General features: G+C 48.8%; 1 protein-coding gene across 1 annotated transcript in view; it reads right to left on the bottom strand.

Moving 5' to 3' along the window:
* GPSM1 (G protein signaling modulator 1) overlaps positions 1 to 22,327 on the bottom strand; it is a 145,595-nt gene that overhangs the window by 72,591 nt on the left and 50,677 nt on the right. The window contains 6 exon segments of the mRNA XM_038374448.2: positions 1,940 to 2,054; positions 8,643 to 8,751; positions 13,987 to 14,142; positions 15,311 to 15,432; positions 17,562 to 17,685; positions 21,947 to 22,089. Of these exon segments, the coding sequence (XP_038230376.2) occupies positions 1,940 to 2,054; positions 8,643 to 8,751; positions 13,987 to 14,142; positions 15,311 to 15,432; positions 17,562 to 17,685; positions 21,947 to 22,089 (769 nt within the window).

A 22,327-nucleotide genomic window follows, 5' to 3' on the forward strand; every position in this document is an offset into this window, starting at 1 on the left:
CTGGTTCGGGTTTCATTGATTAGATCTGAAGGTCAGATCCTTTTAAGCACATCTGATGATCAGGCAAAGAGCCTGCCATGCTGAGGGCTCAATCTGCTACCAGGGGAGCATAGAGAAAACTGTCCAGGGCACAGTGTGTGTGTGTGTGTGGGGGGAGAAACGGGGGGGGGGAGGAGAAATCAAAGCCCTTTTGTCCCCTGCATCAAAGTCATGCAACATCTCACCTTGTCTCTTGGGAAACAGGGAAATGCCTGTGCAGCTTTCAGGGATGAGTCAGGCCCTGGGGAATGTTGAAGTATGTCACTCACTGCAGGTCAATGCAAGGGCTTGCCGGAGGCTCCTTTCTCAGATGCCCACGAGTGGCCAGGCAGCCAAACAAACAGTGACCACCCTTTGGAAACTTGCTCTGTCACCTAGAGCAGTCAGAGGAGCATACGGAGCTCAGCAGAGTGTTGCAGGAGAGGAAGTAGAGGGTTCGTTGCCAGTCACAAGAAGATTTCATTCAGAATTCATAGCGACGCTGTTAATCTGCATTTCTCTGCTCTCTGGAGCCCAGTTCTCCACCACCCTGTACCTTGGCTCATGTACACACCTGTGCAGAGTGTGGTGCCAAATCCGGACTCTGCACGCGCTCACACCACTGGCACGACTTCCCACCCATGTGGCACAGTGGAAAACGATTCCGCAAGGGGCAAGGAAGGGGAGAATCAGGCCCCAGTCTTTTCCTGGTGACAAACAACAAAACCCCCTTTGTTCCCAACCATCATCTTGGGCCTCCCTCCATCTATGGAACATTTAATGCAGCCATGCCCTATAGCACTCGCACCATCCCCTTTGCATCCTTCTCCCGCTCCGGCTTTCGCGCCTTCTCCTGCGTTGCTCTTGACACCTGGAAAAACCTCCCTCTTCACATGTGCCAAACAATCTCCCTCCTCCTCCAGGAAGACCGCACTTCTCCCAGCCCTGAGGTTCCCATCTCTCAGCAACCACATAAACACAGATCTCTGCATCACCTCCTGTTTTTGCAATCATCTGATGTACTGCGTCTGAACTGTTTTGTCTGAGTCAGGGGTCCTTCATACCCCAGCAGGCAGGGACATATGTCTATCCATGTGTTTGTAAAGCACTAAGAGCGCTGTCAGCACTTAGCAACAATAAAGACAAAGGTGATGAGCAGCGTATTGCCTTCAGCTGGTCAGCTCAGAATGAGTCTGAGGAAATGCCTCTTCACACGGAGGGCAGTCGCAAGCTGTGGAACTCACTGCTGCAGGAGGCCAGACAGTCAAATACTGCAAAAAACTTTCCACTTAAGAGGCGGCTCCCACATACTTCTGGATGCAAGGCAATCACTGCAAGGGCCAGGGTCTTTCCCCATTGCTCGTGTCTAGATGCATTTTTGGGGATGCTTTCACCTTGTCCAGAAATACTGACTATTGCCAGAGGCTGGATACCAGACTTAGAGGACCAAAAGCAACACTTATAGTTCCTATTGTTTTAACTTTGCTTTACATTTTAAACCAACTATGTACAAGAAAACTAGCAGCTCCAAAGACACGTGAACAGAGCAAGAGGTCAGAAACCACAACCTGTCTTATTTCAAGGAAAGGGCACTTGGGGAAGTAAGGGAGTATAAATGTAGCGGAGAGCGAGTCTCCCCGCCTGGGTAGACAGACGTGCCCTAGTTCCTCTCCAGCTAGCGCGCTAAAAACACTGTGGATGTTATGGCACCAGCAGTGACTCGGACTTGACGCCTGAACTTGGACCTCCCCCAAGGGGTCGGGCAGGCTTGGGCGGCTAGTCAGTGCCGGAATGTCCACACTGGTATTTTTAGCGTGCTAGCTCAAGTGGCACTAGTGTGAGTCTGTCAGCTAGGGCTGAGAGCCACGCTCCCAGTTGCAGTGTAGACGTACCCAGAGAGACTACAGTTCTTGAGACTTACCTTGCGCTTCGTAGCCAGCGGAATGACTGGTTGCATCCCCACCCTCATCGTCAAGGGCTGACTTCAGCTGGGCCACGTTCATTAGAGCTGTCAGCTCACCATTCCGATCCCCGATCTGCAAAGCCAAGACCAGCAAGGGAGCTGTTGAAAGGGCAACATGCCATGGGCCTGTATCCTCTGTGCAGATTCAGAAAGCCCCGGCAAACCCAGGCGACACTGCATCACGGACACAGCTCGGCTACGCTGTGTTCCATCACTCCAGCAGTGTCAGGCATTGTGGGACAGATGCTGGAGGACTGTTAAGGTCAACATAAGTAAAGCAGTGTCTTCCTCAGGACATCGACCATGGCTCAAAGCCACTCAGGGAGGTGGTATTACTGCATCACCTTACCAGGGCATTTAGATCAGTGGGGGACAAATTTAAGTATAGACTCATGCATAACCAGGTCAGTGCAAGGCAGATAACGTCATTCTAACTTTGTAATGTAGAGCAAGCCTTAGCAGCTGAATGGACAGTGCATTTGTGGGGCTTGGATACGCCTGGGTCGGTACTAAACCAGAGTTGGATGCTCTAGAAGAATTCCATTCTGGAGCAGATTCTTGGGTTTTATGTTCTCCCTAGCAATATCCCATGACAAACTGCCCCAAAAGAGGTCTTTTCTGAAAGTTAATGACACGCTGGTGAGTAACATCCTTGTGAAATGTCTGTATTAACACTATATGAGGAAACAGGGATACTTAATGATATTCTTTAAAGCCCATGGCCAAACGGGGAGAAAAAGCTGGCTTCTCTCCTGTCTGGGTGGGGAACTTATTTACCTGCGTCCTAGGTATATTAAGCATGGTGGAATCAAAACAATGGAACCCCCATTTACATATAAGGAGATGGGAAGCCCCCAAGAAGGGAGAAACAGTGTGAGGCCATTCTGCCTCTTGAAATCAAGTCATTGAATTTAGGAATATATAAGCAAGGACAGAAGCAATCTTTGGCTTCCATCACTAGACAACCACAAGGGAAACGAGCTCTTGCAAGCTGAGAAAGATGGGTCCCTTAATCACAGCGGGAGGGAGGAGGAAGGGGGATATGAAGTCTCTGGTACCTGAATATAGGCGAGAAGCCTGCTTAGGCTAAGTACTTGCACCTAGGAAGACAAAGGAAGCCAGAACCTTGTACTTCTACGGAAGGTCCTGACTGCGAGAAAGTCAGCCAAGGCTGGGAAGGAGAGTGACCAGTGTGAAAAGCCATCCAGAATAAAGCTTGTACCTTGCTAGATTAAGATTTAGATGCATGTTTTCTCTTTTATTTGCTTGTAACCCTTTCTAACTTTATTCCCCTTACTTGGCATCACCTATCCTATGCCCTGTTCATAAAATTTGTTTTATTTTTACTATAGACTAACTCAGTGCTGGGTTATTTACCGCAGTTAGGTTAATAAGCTGCGATGTGCTTTTGTCTCTTTAAAGGAACAAACCAACCTTATTATTTCTCTGAACAGTCCAGGAGAGGGCTGGACATTGAAGAGACCATGCAGAGAAAATTTGGGGCTGGGAATGTGTTGGGATCACCTGATTGGTTATAACCAAGACTGGTGGAACTGAGGGGCTGCGGACAGGCTGCTAGGGTTACCAGAGAACTGGACGGGACACACCCCGCAGCCGTGTGTGCATTTAGCCACCATAAGCTGGAAGTGAGGACACACCATGTAGAGAGAAAGAATTTGGCCTTGCTTAGGCAGACAAAAACATCTGCACATCTGCAGTGTTACTAACAAAGATAGCTCAGCTTGGTCTGGGTGCCTATGTTTGTAAGTTTCTTGCTAGAGCTGCTTTTCCAATAAGTAAAAATTATGAGTTCTTTGCTGTTGAGAAATTTTTAGCATATTAGAAGTTACTCTGAGTTATGCTTTTTTTTGAGTTACTTATAAAAAGATTAGCTAGAGTGTGTACTTTGGAGAAGTTTGGATTTTCTACGAGCAAGGAGACACTGACATCAATCTCCCCAGTGGCTAGGACAGAGGTGGGCGAACTACGGCCCGCGGGCCTTGTTAAGGGGCGGGGGTGAGAATAGGGGGGTTGGATAGGTGTGGGAGACCCGGGGGGCCTGTCAGGGGGTGGTGGTGGGGTCCCGGGGGGGCAGTTATGGGCGTGGGATGCTGGGAGGGGGAGGTTAGGGGACAAGGAGCGGGGGGGTTGGATGGGTCAGAGTTTCTGAGGGGGGCAGTCAGGGGGCAGGGAGTGGGAGGGGCTGGATAGGGGGCAGGGGCCAGGCTGTTTGGGAGTACAGCCTTCCCTACCCAGCCGTCCATGCAGTTTCGCATCCCGATGTGGCCCTCGGGCCAAAAAGTTTGCCCACCCCTGGGCTCGGAAGAAGGCTGGCCACTGGAACCCTGCTGCTGCCACTGGACATCCCCTCGAACTAATGCCCAAACACTCAAGGTGTGACTGGCATGCTTGTAGGCTGGCTGCCAGCATCCCAGGATGGGAACTACAGCAGCAAAACTTTGTAAGGCATGCAGGGTTGCATGGCCAGTGGTGACACAACCAGTTATGGTCTGGATCGTACCCTGAACCCCATGTCAATCCAAAATATTTTACCCATCAGCAGTGCAAAATGATGGTTAGTGGGGGGTTTTGTTTGTCACTTTATAACTGCTGATAGCTCCTTAAAAAGCCCAACTCCACTGTGCTGAAGAACAAGGGAGAGGAACTGTCTAAAAGGTGGGAACAGATTGTGCAGGATCCTAACAGGTTTCCCCAAATATGGGAACTAACTAGCCAGGAGCCACCACCACATAAAGGTCATTTGAAAGCAGCCTCTAATTTCTCTACCAACAGCAGTGTATTTTAGAAACGACATCTTGGTCATCCAGAGAACACAACTTCTTAATAAATGCCTCACTGTGGCTTATCTTGTGGCCATTCGAAATAGTACCTATGGTGTGAGCAGTCTTAAAAACGCAGTAATAAATCCCCATGTTACCTTTGACAAAGCACTGAATGCCTGTCAAAGGGAGCGAGATCAAACCATTTCTAATTAGGCAGAAATCCTCTCCCAGTTACACCAGATTTGTTGTTGAGATGATCTCCAGGAAATTTATCCCATTCTGGCTGGGTCCTATAGTCCCAGACATGCTCTATGAAATGATTAGCTGATTTCCACTTGTTTCAGATGACCTTAAAGGAAGAATTAATATCCAACAGAGAAATTCTGGCAGTGGACTGCTTGTGGGCACCTGTCAAAACACATAGGTCCTGAAGGGGGAATATGGGGACAGAGATTTCTGACCTAATCCTGGATTTCCCAAAACAGAGATGCCGCTTTGCTGTGAACGGAGAAATGGAAAGGTGGGCAGCGTCTAAAAGTTGGGACATGGTCCACATTTTTTCTTGTATTTACATCCCTTGCTCTGTTATCTTGGAGCAATTTATGTCCCTAATCTGGCTCTTCACTCCCTAAGAGCAGACGAATGCTAGAAATTAATACATGCCCTCCCCCCGTATCCCTGAAAAGGACATGATTTTTCAGCACCACTCCATATTTAGCAACATGGGGGAGTTTATTAGCCACCTGCCATGAGTAAACCCCTTCTGACACTGCCCTGTAATCAAAGCCATCAGCCCACAAAGAATACAGTATTGTAAATCCTCAAAGGCTTCCCCCCGCCACCCCCAGGAGCAGTCAAGGCTGCTATTGTTTCTGTCCTCCCATCCCCATTCATCTGCAGTGCCAACAGCTGAACCTCCATCTGGCTGTGAGTAATCACAGTCTTCCACGCTGGAAGACTCCAACCCAAAGCCAAAAAGTCAATTTGTTCTAAAATGAACAGGGCCAACGAACAGTGTTTCTTCTGAATGGCTGACAAGTATAATTAAGTGTATAATTAGATTGGTGTGTTAGCCCTACCTCAAGATTTAGCCAAGCTAATAGAGGCAGGAAAATGTACAAAGCACTTATAAATGGTGGTTTCAACTAATGCTTCAAAAGGGCAATTTCATCAACTGGGGAAAGCTTTAAAGGGACCATGGCTGATTTCCGCATATCAGGCTACAAAGGGTAAACAACAAAGCACTTTTGCAGTCTAGATTTCTAAGCCACCTGAAAAGCCTCTGGCTTTGTCTATATCAGAAAAGTTGCGTCCATATAATTAGATCACTTAAAACTGATCTAGTTACACCAGTGCAAAACCCTAATGGAGACACAAACTGGTTTAGCCCTCACTTGTATCAATTTGAGCGAAATCAATATAAGCGAGGTTTGAACACATTTAAATGTGGCTCCGGGGTTTGGACTCTGGTAGCTAGCTTGATAATATATATAGGAAAAGCAACATGTCAAAAACCCCACTGGCTTGGGCTTCAGGCTATGAGCCACGTTCAGATCTAGAGCAAAGTGGGTGAAACTTCACCCATCTGTGTGGTTTGCCCTGGGTCTGAACATTCCCAATGTTTGTGGACAGAGGAAAGTGTTTTCTGGGGTAATTATAGGATTGCTTTGGCTACCGCTGGATTAGCAACTCTCTTGTGTTGACCCTTTCGGTTATCTGTGCCCCAAGAGGCACCATTATATAAACATAAAAATAACAGCACACAATTATAGGCTTGCAGATGATATTTGTCAGTCACTTCCTTGGTAGCAGTTTGAGCCACTCGAGGCGAGAGGTGCCAATGCTGTCCTTAAAAGATGAGTGACGCTTGTCTGGCTGTGGTTCGGAAACGCAGACCACTTGCTTCTCAGCCTCAGCCAAGTCTCTGTTTGCAAACCTGGGTGGAAGGCTCAGAAGAACTGGCTTCTGAGGGGGGCTTCCCTGCACTTCTAAGCCAGAAATATGGTAAGAGCCACACGGGGCTATTCTGGCCCTTCCACTCTGAACCTAGAGGCACCCAAGCAAGAGCAAAACCAGGATTGGGAAGAGAAAGGTAACCGTTTGGTTCTAGAATACAACACTATGACACAAGGGGTGTGATGCTGTATGGAATACGGGAGACACTTTATGATACTGTTGATACCAATATTATTAAATTGCAAGGAATGTGACCAGATATGCCATGTGAGGTATCTGTGAAAATGTTATGATTTGCCAAGTATGATCATCTTGTTTATATGTTTGTATCACCTTTGTATTGTAAGTTATAGATATGTAAACTCTGTTTTTCAAAACTTGTGCTGTGTTTCTGGGTGACACTCCCAGATGGATTGGCATCAGCACTGCCTAGCCTGTTCAATGCCCATCAAGAGTCATCAGCTGCACAATGAACCCATTAAAAGGAGCTAGGGGATACACCTATTGAGTCAGCAAGGCATGTGGTATGCCTGTGGATAGAAAACGCTAAGGTTTTTCCATGCCATGTGTTGTGAAGCTTGTGTTGGGACACAGGAAGTACAAGCCACGTGGCAAAAAGATTATAAAAGGCAGCTGCATCAGCTCCATTTTGTCTTCAGTCCTGCTTCTTACCTCTGAAGTAATTTCTCTACAAACAAAGCTCCCAACAAAGGACTGAATGACCCATCCAAGCCATGGATGTGTTCCAGAGGGACTTTCAAGCCAGCAAACTCACCAACACTGCTAAGAACCTGATACATGGACTTTGAAATCTCTGTATGTATCTGAGTGCGTTATTTACCAACTCTCTTCTTGTTCTTTCTTTATAATACACCTTTAGTTTTAGGCACTAAAGGAATGTCTGGCAGTGTGGGATTTTGGGTAAGATCCAGCCTAATATTTACCTGGCAATGTGGGGTTCAGAGGAACATTTTGTATAGTGGGCAGAGTTTTTCAAATAACTTCTCACTGTACTGGACCTAGGTGCTGATTGGGAGCCAGAGAACTAGAATATGAGATTTTTTTTTTTTAAACTTGATGACCAGTGTGGGGATCAGAAGTACAGTCTGTAACACTGAAGTTAAACTCATCCACCAGTCAATCACCTGTTTTGGGAGTATCTGCTTGCCATTTTGCAGCCTGCCCTGAGCTTGGTATTTTCAGCGAGGGCTACCCCAGGCACCCTGGGTCACAAGGGGGATGGCTCTTATTTTTTCCCATCTTTACTCAGAAACGTTCCCTGCCCCTTTCTCCATCATGTTCCTTATGGTGCCGCAGGGAACTGCCAGCCCTGAGTAAAACAATGTTTCCGCTCACCCATGTGAGCCTCACTTTGCATCTGAAGAGAAAATCCAGCATCCATCTTTTCAGACCCCCTGATCCTCTACAGAACAGGACTGAGCTCTGAGTCAGCTACGTGCTCTCTGGGTTCAGCCAAAGTCACACAGCCCAGGTCTCAAATGCGGGTGTTCTCCTAAGTGGTTGGACACATGTTGTATTTAGGCTCCTCCATGCCAGTTGGAGCCCACCAGTGCAGAATAGCTTGGAAAGTGGGCCCCACCCTTTCCTTTTTGCCTTGGCAAACACCCCCCAAAAACTATGCCAAGAAATCAATTCGCAAACCAGGGCCAAGTTAGCCAGGTACAGTAACTATATTAACAACAATTAAAAGGCAGCCCTGGTGTCAGCGGGTCTCCCATGATGAGATTTTTCCAGCCTAGATTTGCAATTCTCAAAGATAGCACATAAAAACCAAGCACCACACACAATGGAAGCTTTCAAGACTGGAGAAGAACTCCCTAAGTGTGTCTTATTAGCATAATCCAGGTCTTCTTCCCAACAGAGAGATCTGCTTCACTCTGATCCAGACCAGTTTGTCTTACCTCTTGGGAGATTTCAAGATGTTTCCTTGCAAAGCGCAGGGCTTGGTCATGGTTCCTGAGAGAGACATAGGCATTTCCTAGACTCCAGCAGGCTCTTCCTTCTCCCACTCTGCAAAACAGGAAATCATCATCCATAGGCGTTCTGTGAGACACAGCAAAAACCAGCCATTTCAGAACCTGTATGTTTCCGGCGGCTCCTTGGAAGCATCAAAGACCCTGTTTCCATGTTGATTTCTGTGCCCACTTTGCACACATAATCAAGCCTATGGGTGAAATTCTCATTCTATTGAAGTCAATGGCAAAGCTCCCATTGATATCAATAGGGTTGGGATTTCACTCCATATCTTACAGAGCAGCTATTTGCATGGCATCTCGCTGCACCTCGAATAGTGGCTGCACGCTTACAAGCCGCGTATGCAAGCTGGCTGTGCAGAATGAGGGCACATCCCCCTTTTGTAAAGGCAATCAGCTGGGACAGCTGAAGCGAGCAGAGAAATCAGAGGCCCTGGAGAAAAAAAATGGCTCTACACTTTAAAAAGCCTGGGCCAGATAATCAGTGGTGTAAATCAGTGTAGCCCATTAACTGCAATAGAGCTTCATTGATTTATGCTGGTGGGGGATCTGACCCACTGCGTGCAAGGTCAACAGTCAAGAGGGGGATTTATTTTAAGTGTCTTGCGGATAAAATGGCCTTTTGAAAATTCCTCTTTCCTGAGACTGGTTTTAATCACTCAAAAACCACCTTGATTTCTTCTTTCCCGTCATCAAATCAATCAGTTTCCTCCCTTACCAGACTTTCCCTCATCCTGGGGCGAGCAGCTGCCTCTGCAGCACTCCCACCCCCCTGGAGAGCAGAGGGGTGGGAAACTGGCAATCACTTTGGGGGTCCGCCGTGCAGCAGAGCACACATGCGCCTGTCCTCATTTTCCAAACACAACTAGATGTTCAGCAGGCTGCTGTCACTGAACTCTTCCCAGCTACCCCCTGGCAATTAACCCCTTCGCTACGCACACAGGTTCCCACAGCAACAGTGACAGGGCATCCAAGAGCCGCCCCGTTTGTTCACAGGCCAGGGATGAATAAGCAGGAGAGAGCATGGATCAAACACAGCAACAATGCAACCTGCACACGGCACTGGCCTTTGAATGAGCAGCTCCATGGGCCACACACAGAGACTGCCACAACCGACAATAACCTCAGTTACCTCCTCCTCCAGGGTGCAGCTTTTCACAGTCCACCCCACTTCAGGCATGAACCTGAGAAAGCAGGCGAGCTTTACCCCAGGCCCGGAGGGTCATCAGACTGTCAGAGCAGCAGGGGAAGGCTTCCCTGCACCGAGCTAGGGAGTGCTAGAGAGACTGCTCGCTAGCACACAACTAGCTTAATGGCATGTGTAGTAAAAGGACAGGTGCCTATTATGTACCATGGAGCGGAACCGCATGCTACTCAAGGGGTGCAGGCAGGGGGACCTACGGAGCCCCCCTAAATCTGTTCATGAGGAAGACATCGACAGGGGATGGGCTATTGGAGGGTTTCTAATTTTCAGTGTTTTGTTTTGTTTTTTAAAAGGAGATTGTGACTCACTTTTTAGGGTTAAACATCATCCCCCCCAACTCCCACGTTTAAGCATTTCATATGAAGCAACCTCTCCATGCTCTCCACTCCTCAGGGCCAGCTCCCGGGGGGGGCCAGAAGATCTTTACGACTCACCAGCCTCCCCTAAAGACTGCTCCCAGCTCCACACAGGAATGGGAAGTCCAGCATGTTTGATAAAAACTTGTTCCCTAGGTTTTGCTTCTGTGCTGCTTCTACTAGCATCAACCTAAATGCAGAATATCCCCTTCCGAAAGCTCGCCAGCCCCCCTAATGCCTGATGAACTCCCGGGGGGCTGCTGGGAAAGAGACCGCTCTCCATCTCCCAGAGAGCCATCAGAACCGGCATCTCACCCAATGGGGTTTCTTGGGTTCTGATCAGACAGTAAAAGCGCAGAAATATGCAGGCTGTCTGCATTTTAATGTCCATGCTCCATCTAGTGGCAGGAGTTAGCAGGGGCACTGGGAGGATTTTTATAGCGGGGATGCTGAAAGCCATCGAACAAAGCTGCAAAGTCAGTCCGCAATAGAAGTTGTGCATAAGCTTGCGGTTATTCCTTCAAGCCAGAGGGTGCTGCCGCACAATCAGTGCTCTTAGACCCAGTGCCCCTGGGGACTGGAGTGTCCCAAAGGCTCTTTGGAAATTGCTCTATATGGGGCCAATGAGTGGTATTTTCATAGCCTGATTAGACAGGAAGGCCTATTTCAACACACCTAGTCCATCCTCGGAGTGCAAGGCTGTTTCTTCGTGCCACTCTGTAGCACTTTGTCCTGTCTCGTTTTCCTGGACTCTCAGAAGTTACAGATGGAAATGACCCACCGTATGGCTACACTGAGATCATGGGTGGTGACTGCAGCTCCTGTAGACATGCCCCCCATTCCTCTCCCTGTCCAAGCAGAGTTGTTCTTTCCCATTCCCATCCCATTCAAGCGCTTGGTCTCATCTCCAGCAATGGCATTCCCACCACTTCCATAGAGAGAGACCATCCCACAGCCTGAAGGGTCTTCCTGTCAGATGACCCAAGTGACAGGGAGTCTCCCCTGGGGGGACAGTTGTACCTTCTGAGGACGCTCACTAATTAGACTTCACATTAAAGCGACACCAACACAACACTATGGCTTCTCACACTGAACATCTGAGGCTTTTCATTCAGATTCTGCCCTGAAACAGTCCCTGGCTCACTCCATCCATTCTATTCTACAGACCAGTCAGCCTCACCTCAGTCCCTGGAAATATCATGGAGCAGGTCCTCAAGGAAACCATTTTGAACCACTTGGAGGAGAGGAAGGTGATCAAGAACTATAAAAATCAACACTATAAAAGTCAACATGGATTCCCCAAGGGCAAGTCATAATGAAATAACTGGCTGTGTGGATAGGAGGAAAGCGGTGGATGAGATACGTCTTGACTTTAGCAAAGCTTTTGATACCGTCTCCCACAGTATTCTTGCCAGCAAGTTAAAAAAGTATGGATTGGATGAATGGACTATAAGAGGGATAGAAAGCTGGCTAGATTGTTGGGCTCAACGGGTAGTGATCAACAGCTCAATGTCTAGTTGGCAGCTGGTATCAAGCGGAGTACAGGGTTCAGTCCTGAGGCTCATTTTGTTCAACAACTTTATTAATAATCTGGATGATGGGATGGATTGCACCCTCAGCAAGTTCGCAGATGACACTAAGCTTGGGGGGAGAGGTAGATATGCTGGAGGGTAGGTATAAGGTCCAGAGTGACCTAAACAAATTGGAGGATTGGGCCAAAAGAAATCTGATGAGGTTCAACAAGGACAAGTGCAGAGTCCTGCACTTAGGATGGAAGAATCTGGGGACCAATTGGCTAAGCAGCAGTTCTGCAGAAAAGGACCTGGGGATTACAGTGGATGAGAAGCTGGATATAAGTCAGCAGCGTGCCCTTGTTGCCAAGAAGGCTAAAGGCATATTGGGCTGTGTTAGTAGGAGCATTTCCAGCAGATCAAGGGAAGTAATTATTCCCCTCTATTCAGCACTGGTGAAGCCATATCTGGAGTACCGCATCCAGTTTTTGGACCCCACTATAGAAAGGATGTGGACAAATTGGACAGTCCAACAGAGGGCAACGAAAGTGATCGGGGGCTGGGGCACATGACTTACGAGGAGAGGCTGAGGGAACTGGGCTTGTTTAGTCTGCAGAAAAGAAGAGTGAGGGGGGATTTGATAGCAGCCTTCAACTATCTGAAGGGGGGCTCCAAAGAGGATGAAGCTCGGCTGTTCTCAGTGTTGGCGGATGACAGAACAAGGAGCAATGGTATCATGTTGCAGTGAGCGCGATCTAGGTTGGATATTAGGAAACACTATTTCACTAGGAGGGTGGTGAAGCACTGGTGGAATCTGCATCCTTAGAAGTTTTTAAGGCCTGGCTTGACAAAGCCCTGGCTGGGATGATTTAGTTGGTGTCGGTCCTGCTTTGAGAAGGGGATTGGACTAGATGACATCCTGAGGTCCCTTCCAACCCTAATCTTCTATGATTCTTCTATGGAACTGCTCTTTCCATGCCTCACAAGAGTAGATCACTCTCAACACCCCTGTGGGGTGAGTATTTGTAACCCTATTTTATTGATGAGGAAACGGAGGCATAGCACGGTGAAGTGATTCTCCCAAGTATCCTAGTGAATCAGTGACAGAGCCAGGAATAGAACCCATGAGTCCTGATTTCCCAGTTCACTACTCCACCCCTTGTGTGAAAACCCTCATTATACACAGCCAAATATTCAGCTGGGCCTGGTTTTGGATGCACATCTTGGGCCTGATTTTCAGAAGGGGTGGAGCATCTGCAGTGCCCATTGACTTCATCTGGGGTGTGGGTGCTCAGCAACTAGGAAAAACAGGCCCTTAGAGGGTGTCTCAAATTGGACATCCACAAAGCGAGGCACTGTCCACTCTTTGGGTGCTTTGACCACCCCCTTTAATGGCACAGCAGATCATTCAACTCAAATGCTCTCCCAGCTGAATACTTCCTTCTCCATTTTGCAATGCTCATTTCTTCTAGTTGTTTGCCAATTCCTTCCCTTGAATCTTCTGCACTGTATGAAGCTGAATATCCATCTTGCTCAGGTTTTAAGAGGGTCATTTGCAGAGATCCTCAACAAGCTGGCTGAAAATTCACTTAAGGACCTGCAAGAGACTTGAGACCCAGCGTGGCAAAGCTCAGGAGACAGGAAACTTCACACAAGGCTGGAGATAGATGCAGTAACAAGTTGGCAATAATTTATCTATGGAGTAAAATGCATTTCCCTAACTATTCCAGGCAATACACCATTTTTCCTCAAATGCCATTTCTGGTCACATCAGTGTGGGATCTTATTGCAGCTTCTCAGAGCTTCCATTGCAAGCAGGACACAGCAGTGGGGCTTTTGGGCTCATTCACAGCTCACTTTATTCCTTAGGCAGAAGCTATTTTTACTTCCCGGCGGGTGCTCTCCAGGAGGTTGCAGGGATAAACAGGAGTAGCAGCTGGGATAGAGGGCTGAACACAACAGACCTTTAGTAATTCTCACCAGAGAGCTGATATCACCCACATTACAGCTGGGGATGAGGCTTTGCCCCCATTGTAGGGGCTGGATCATAGGAAAGGTTTATGAGTCTGCTACTACTGCAGAGCTAATGGTCTTAGTCCTTTAGCCCTAGAGGCTCAGGCTTTTAGTGTGAGACACGCTGGGTTCGATCCCTGCTGAGGCCATTATATTAACAAGGCACATTTCGGTCCCAAATCTCTCACCTGTCCCCCAGCTCCTGTGCTATCAGTAGGTGCTTTAGATGGTACTCGATGGCTCGCTCGTAGTCTTGGAGCAACGTGTAAGTATTTCCGAGGCTGTAGCAAGCCTGAGCTTCTACTGCTTGGTCTTTCAGCTGTCTGGAGAGTTGGAGTGTTTTCCTGCAATAAACAGATGGAGACAGACACATTCATGCACAGCACACGTGCAAGCCAGGGAGAAATGTTGATCTGCTGAGGGTAGATTCCTTAGGGAGTTTATCTGAAGCCAAAGAATGACACCTTCTAAGGGTGTGTCAGCACTGGAGGTGGGATTCCAACTCGTGTAGACATCCCAGTGCTAGCTTTGACAGAGCGAGTGAGCTAAAAGCAGAGGTGTAGCCGCAGACCTCCAAGTATGATCTCATCCAATGTCCAAGGTACATGTAGGGTGACTCACTGCTAGGTCGGGGCTAATGCAGGTATGTCTACCCAAGCTGGAAATTTTCCCTCCAGCTCTAGTGTGGATATCCCTAAGACCTGCTGATGGCTGCCCCTGCCTTCCCAACCCAACACTGTTCCACCACTGGCTTCAGTGCTTTACACCAGGGTGAATTTAAACCTGTTGTATCAATAAATTCAGCTCTGCTCTGTCAAGCAGAACCGATTGAGATAAGTTTGGGTACGTGGAGGTCTGCAGAAAGGCTGGAGGCTTTGTCACACCTCCTGTTACACAGCAGGTAGTCCCTGCTCTTTTGGGAGGTAGCCTCCTTGGGTACAGCTCTTCCAGCACAGCAGATCGCTGCTTTGGAGAATCTGAGAATTTGGACTATAACATGCACCAACTTTAATCTGTACAAGTTTCAGAGTAGCAGCTGTGTTAGTCTGTATTCGCAAAAAGAAAAGGAGTACCCGTGGCACCTTAGAGACTAACAAATTTATTAGAGCATAAGCTTTCGTGAGCTACAGCTCACTTCATCGAATGCATCCGATGAAGTGAGCTGTAGCTCACGAAAGCTTATGCTCTAATAAATTTGTTAGTCTCTAAGGTGCCACGGGTACTCCTTTTCTTAATCTGTACAAGTTACACAAGTGGCCAACAGGGGGGCAACATAATGCACATATCAATTGGAGCCTAGCTCCGGCTGGAGAAGACAAGACGGAGACTCCCTTGAACCGGCTCCAGTTTCCCTGTGGGTGGCTTATACTAGTGCTTGTATCATGAGTCTGAAGCCCGTATGCATTACATCAGACTGGGGTTCCAGGGGATAGCTTCGCTCAGCCTGGCTGCTCTTGACATTCGGCAAAGGCCAGGAGCCCAGCCTTTGCTTTCCCCAAGCAGCCGTGGCACTTACGTAGTAATTACTCAGCCGAGATGTCAAACCTGCCGAGGAAGATGTGTGCATTGCCCAGGTTGCTGTACGCTCGCCTCTCGGCCGCTTTGTCCCCAAACTCCTTGGCGATGGCGAGTCGCTGAAACAGACACAGGCAAGCGTGTGAGAACCCGTTGGGGAAGCATGCGCTACTGCTGGCAACTGATGTCCTCTCTCCAAGGCCCAGACCCAACCATCCACTGAGGCGTGTGCCTGTCAGCTCGCGAGCAGTCCTGCTGGCTTATAGATAGGCGTGTAAGTGGTCAGCTGGAGGGGGGGGGTCCCAAATCAGCTGGAGAAGTGACGCAGCTGATCACTCCATCGTAACGCTCAGGAGGGGTTCTGTCGTGTCGCTCAGGTACGTGGGCACAGAGTGAATCCCCTCACCCCTCACCAGCTGGCTACATCTCACTGAACCCCAACCCCGCTCTTCCCTGGTTCTGCACTGCTCCAGCTGGGCCCATGTCTCGACCTTGATTTGGTTCTGCCCCACCCTCCTCTCTTCTCTCGTGTTTGCTAGGCCGCATCCTCGGCTTTGCATTGAGCCTGGAGCAGGGTCCCAAGCCCTCCCCCTCCTTCCGATCCCATTTGACCAGGTGCTCTGTCTGCAATTCCTCCCCCGGTTACAGAGGAACAGCCTATGTGGTTCCAAGCAAACCCCACTGCAGGCCTGTAGGCCTGGCTGCTGACCCCAGGAAGGGGAGGCCATGCGCAGAGGCTGCCAGGCTGACCTGCTCCAGGCAGCTCTTCATCAGGCCAACTGACTGGGACCTCCCTGCCAGGGCCCACTCTAGGATCCAGCCTGCTTTCTGTAGCTTCCCCCAGCTGATCTCAGCTGAATCAGGTGCTCCCCAGACAGTCATCTGGCACCTTGCAAACTACTGGGCTCCAACAGGGCTCCATGCAGAACACAGCTGGCTGGCTCTAGCCCTCTGGCCCCGCCGGGGAAGACCACGCTGTTCCAATCCTGCTGGGACTTATCCGGTGCCAGATACCTGCTGTGACACTAAGAACAGCCTGTGTGACCTCCCCACTCGATGCTGGCCCTGCCGCCACTGACACTAACTCAGGCCACTTTGCCTGGTGCTGCGGGGCCAGCCAGTCACCTGGCGGCCGGGTTTCTCTTTGCTTGGGAAAGCCTGGCCCCATCGCAGCTTTGACTGTGTTCCTTCCTGGGAGAATTGTTCCATGCCGCGAGGCAGCTGTCCCAGCAAAGATGGGGCCCAAGAGCTGCTCTCGGCTCACACTGGAGCAGGGCCCCGGTAAGGCAATGAAGCTAGGTGCCCGTCACTTCACAGTGGGCTGTTTCAGGCAGTGGCAGCAAATCATTTGCTTCTGCAGCACTGAGTAAAACAGACTTGTCCTGTAACGTTTCTCTCTCCAGAAGGTTATTTAGCGCTGCGGATACCTCTGCGTATCTCCCCACTTCACACAAGAGGCGTTCACGTCTGGGGTGTTTTTTTAATCAAGTTTGTTTCTTGTTCAGGACAGCAGCCGGCCCTGGCGACTCAAGTCCTCTATTTATGCCCAGCCTGAATCCTGCGAGCTGCCTCCCGTCTGCTTGGCGAATGTGCCTCACCCCTGACGAGGGGAAGGATGGCTCCCAAGCGTGGGAGAGGAGCTCATCCCTGGGCTCTCTGCACAGTGCCTCAATCGGGGCAGTAGTCAGTGTGTATATTAAACGCTTATACCTCAGGCAGAGTGTTTCTGTGGATTGGTAAAAACACAGGCCTCCAAACACCACTGATCTGTCTTCTGAGCAGAGCAGCCTCCTTCAGCGCTGTGGTTCTCAGCGCTCTGACCTACGCATCTCCTCCTCCGGGAGGGAGGCAGGGATAGCCCATAGCATACAGAGTTGACCTTGCAGGGCAACATTCCCACAGGTGACCAATGACTGTTTTTCGGTGGATCTTTACTGAGCCTTTCAATAACACCTGGCTAGATCGCCTCATCTGGCAGCAGCTGCCATGTGAGAGTCTTCCACCTTCGTGCTGAGTGCCACCTTATTCCCACTGGCTTTGGGGGGGATACCTTGTGGAGTCAGGAGCTACTGAGTCTGAGGAAGGGTGACAGGATCTGGTGTGCAGTGTCTGTAATGGGAGATGAAGTATTTGATGCAGGTGGGGGCTAATGGACCAATGTCTAGTTCCCTACTGCAGGCCAGGCACAGCATCTGAGGAAGCGACTGGATTGCCCAAGCCCCATGAGAACAATCGACGCCCTCCTTACCTCTTTGTGGAAAGCTGTGGCTTCGCTGAAGTTGCCAAGCAAGTACTGGGTGTTGCCGAGGTTCCCATAGGCTCGGCCCTGAGCAGCTCTGTCCCCGAGCTCCTTTACCAGAGACAGATTCCTCCTACAAAAAAAAAAAGTCACAGCAGCCCGTTCGGTCACTCTCAGCCAACGGGCATCCAGCTTCCATTGACCTTAACATGAGATACAGAAAGCCCAGGGTCAAAGTAAGGGGCTCTGAGGGGACACAGCTCTCCCGGGCCTGCATGAACAGCTCCCCTCATAGAACAATGGTCTCAAGTTGCAGTGGGGGAGGTCTAGGTTGGATATTAGGAAACACTATTTCACTAGGAGGAGGAGGAAGCACTGGAATGGGTTCCCTAGGGAGGTGGTGGAATCTCCATCCCTAAGAGATTTTTAAGGCCCGGCTTGACAAAGCCCTGGCTGGGATGATTTAGTTGGGGTTGGTCCTGCTTTGAGCAGGGGGTTGGACTAGATGACATCCTGAGGTCTCTTCCAGACCTAATCTTCTATGATTCTATGATCTGCCCCTCTTCCTCGCCTGATGTGGCGAGAGCTCCCCCTCCCATTTCAATCACCTTTAATCGCTGGGTAGAATGGCACTTTTATGCCTTCAGACACAAGTGAGAGATTCCACCTTGGGACACTTAGCATTTCACACTGGCCAGACCCTTAGCTGGCCCAAACCAGCACCACTCCCTCAACTTCAGTTGATTTGCAGCAGCTGCCAGATCTGACCTTCAGATCTGGTAAGAAATCGCAGCTCTTTACAAAGGGAGAACAGTGTCATTACCCCCATTTTACAGATGGGGAAACTGAGGCACAGGAAGGGAGCATTACTTGCCCAAGGTCACCTAGCAGGCCAGTGGCAGAGCTGGGAACTCAATGCATTACCACTGGTGCTGCCTCAGTGTCCCTTATTCTAACCATCTCTCCTTACACACAACTGCCCTGCTTAACCAGAAGAGCAGATACCTTCATGCCCAGAGTTATCTCAAAGAAAAGGAGAGAGCGCTATTTTCAGGTTTCAAGTTCAGTATCTATTTCAGTCATGCTTTGCCTCCATTTTCCCATCTGTAAAATGGGGATAATGACACATCTCTCATTTGTACAGCACTTTGAAATCTATGAGTGAAAAGAACCAGAATAAGAGTTAGATGTTATGATTATTATTAAACTTTGATGAAGTCAGGAAGAAGAAAGAGAAACAGGGGGAAAAAAACAGGAAGGGCCAGGAGCTCTGAGCTATTCCTCTGGCAGCTGGGATGCATCTGAGATGAGCATGACTGGATGCAACACTACAACAACAAGCACAGTCAAACCCTCTGCAGCATCTGCTCAGCACATTCAGAGCAGCCTGGACGCTTCAGGCTGGCATGAGTTCACCCAGTAGATGCTCCACATGCACTGCTCCTTTGACAAAAGGATGGGGAGCTATATCGAGGAGCTATCACATCTGCAGAGAAGAGGAGACTGATTTAAGGGAGATGCTCGTCTCTCCCTTTCAGACAAAAAAGGTTATTTTTAAAAACCCATTTCCTTTACTGAAGTTAAAATCAAAGGGGAGAAACCTTGCAGATAGCTCTAAATAAGCCTAGTGACAGCGTTCCAGCACGTGCCATAGCAAACACATCTACAGCTATTTGGAAAAGGCAGAGTTATTACTGTGGGACACGCTGCAATGCCTCAGAACTTCATGGTGACAGAATAGGAAACTTCTTCTGCAGAAATGCAGGCTCTGACCACTTGAACTAGAGGTGATCTCTATTAGCTATTGCAGTATAGGGCCAATGATACAAAGTTGAAGAGTTCTAATTCTATCCAGTAGAGGGCAGTGGTGTGCACACAAGTGAGTTTGTGAGTACATTTCCCCCCTTCCAAATTATCATACTTTGTAGAACATTGTGGCATCAAAACAGATGCTCAGGGATTGAATTTAATTGCACGTGTTACAGTTTGACCTATTCTCAGCTATACTCAAGACAGGTAAGCTCAGAAGCTTAGTTTACAACTCTCTGAAAGGAGTTTTGTTTTATTTTTTTTAATTAAAAAAGCCTGCAGTCTTTCCTCATCCCTCCTTGTAGAGAATCCTATTCCCATGCTCAGAGACCTCCAGGCAAAGCAACCCTTGGTCAACATTATATGAACTGCCAGGAAGCATCATCCCCACTGATTATTCTGGCTCAATTAAGATAAGGATCGGAGCACAGACAAGCGACATCCGACTCTGGCAGATGAGATCAGCTCTGGCCCAGCTTTTCATATGCTGAGCGCAATGTTTCTGCATCTCTGCTCATTCCCAAGCATCTGCCAGATGGGACAAAGCAGCTTATTCTGCTGCTTCTCTAAGCCGATCTGCAAAACAGTATGTACAGCATTTGGGTCCCTTTAATCCGCAGCTGCTGAACCAGACCCAGCTGATCCCACCCACAGAACCAACATTCCTGTTCCCCTTTATCCTTCCAGGGAAAGAGAAAACTATAAACCCTCTGCAAAAATGTGCAAGGTGTTTCCTTTTCCAATTCTAGGCACTAAAATTGTACCACACTATAATATCCCCAGTCCCCATAGTAAAAGGGACAGACACAAAATCTAGGGACCATAATGCAATTGTTGACTAATGGTTCGTTCATTAAGGATCATCACAAACTCTCTATTCACAGCAGTCTACTCCTCCTTTCACTTTGCTTATCCCACATGCTTTATACGATCCCCTTGCTGTACTACGTTATTTCAGCCATCTTGTATTTGAGCTTGCTCAGACTGGAGCAGGGGACTGCAGTTTGATGTACCATCAGTCAGATCTCTAGTTATATCTCCATTTATCTCCTTACAGTATGTGGCAGGGGAATAAACACACAGGGGTTACAGGCACTGCACGTTCTTAAAGGGGAACTGAGCCTGCTCCACAATATAAAATAAGAGCTATTTAGGATTTCAGATTCTTGGCAAAGTCTAATGTAGCAGTATATGATTATCAACACTTTGCAATTATACAGAGCCTTTCATCAAAGGCTCTCAAAATGCTTTGAGATATTTAAGAGACAAGGTGGGTGAGATAATCTCTTTTATTGGACCAACTTCTGTTGGAGAGAGAGCAGCTTTTCAAGCTCAAAATCTCATTTCTCTCCAACAGAAGTTGGTCCAATAAAAGATATTCCCTTCCTCACCTAGTCTCTCTAATAGCCTGGGCCTGCCTGACACAGCTACAACACCGCATTGAAATGTTTAATGAAGTTTTACACAATGTGGAAACTAAGGCACAGAGAGGCCAGTGGCCTGATTTTTAGAGGTGCCAAGCCCCCAAAGACTTCCTGTAGATGCTCAATATCGTGGAATATCAGGCCAAAAGAGACTTGCTCAAGTTCTCACACACAATCCGGAAAAAGCCTAGAAGTCCTGGCTCCTAGGTCCCCTACACTAACCAGAAGTGCCTGTCTCCTGCCTTGCCTTTAAAAACCATCAATAAATACATTTCAGAGCAGCCAAAAAGCCAATTCCTCCTTGGATGGCCTGCCAAGAGTAGCGTCTCTCTTCTGCCCAATCCCACAATATCGCCAACACCTCAGGCAGGCCGAGGGATGCAACCCTTTGAACTGGTAGAGGTATCCAATGCCACTGCCAGCCGCAGGAGAATAAGCTCCAATCTCAGGTCTTGGTATCTAAGTTCCTTTTTGGTTCAGTTCATGTTTAGTGCAGGGGAAGAGAGGTCTTTTCCAGGGGGCACTGGGTGAGGGTCTCTGGCTTGTGTTACACAGGAGGTCAGACTAGATGAGCCTAATTTCTGGCCTTAATATGTCATCAACTTTTACTTTCCTCCCCGCTTCCCACTCCCCCCACTTTCTGCCTTTATTCTCCTCTCAACAGCCCATATGGGTGTGCCCCACCCTGCCAAAGAGGAGGCAAGGCAAGGCAAGGCAGGCAAGGCTGTCCTTGGGTCAGCCACAAGGGGTGGGTTGATGTGGGGATCACAGGGGAGCAATGCACAGCGCTCCCCTGCCCAAAAGCTCAGCCAAATCCGCCCCCAGCTCCTTGCTGGTTTAGTCAGGTGGGACCCAGTCACCTTCTAAGTGGAGTGCTTTAAAGAGGGCTGTGTGAAAAATCACTTGTCACAAGCCCAGTGCTGTTATCTTTCACCTGACGGCCCCACACTTCTGCAGCTCCCCAGAGCTGTCATCAGGACAGTAACAAGACACACGCAGACAGTGCTGGCATGATGCACTCATCACTGAGCACTGAGAAAGTGCCAGACGCTTTGCAAGTTTGCCACATGCATGATTGTATCTGGGTAAAGTACTGCCGACCACAATGGGGCTGTCTGTGCAGCCCCATCCCCTGCAGCTCTGGGAAGGGTGGGTACTTACTCATAGTATTCCGAAGCTCTCTGAAGCGTCTCCTTGACTTCTTGAAGCATGAAACCTGGGTCTTGGGCCGTGCTCCAAGACAACTGCTTTCCCTTTGCATGGTAAACATTGCCAATGTTATACAGCGCTCTAGCTTCACCTACCTGGAAAGGGGGGCGGAACCACAGAAGAGCTGGTGTTACACTCCACATTGCAATGCCAAGCTTCCCGTCTCTGGGCAAAGGGCAGCCTTGTAGACCATTACAGCTTCATTTTAGAAGCTGAGTCTGGAGGACTGGATGAATCCAGGGACTGTTAAAAAGGACATAGAACCTGCCACCTTTAGGTTGCCAGTTCAAAGCCAGCCCAAGTCAATGATCCCTAGCTCTTACCTAGTGCTTT

The sequence above is a fragment of the Dermochelys coriacea genome, chromosome 16 (genome assembly GCF_009764565.3).
Source record: "Dermochelys coriacea isolate rDerCor1 chromosome 16, rDerCor1.pri.v4, whole genome shotgun sequence".
In the NCBI taxonomy this organism is placed as follows: domain Eukaryota; kingdom Metazoa; phylum Chordata; order Testudines; family Dermochelyidae; genus Dermochelys; species Dermochelys coriacea.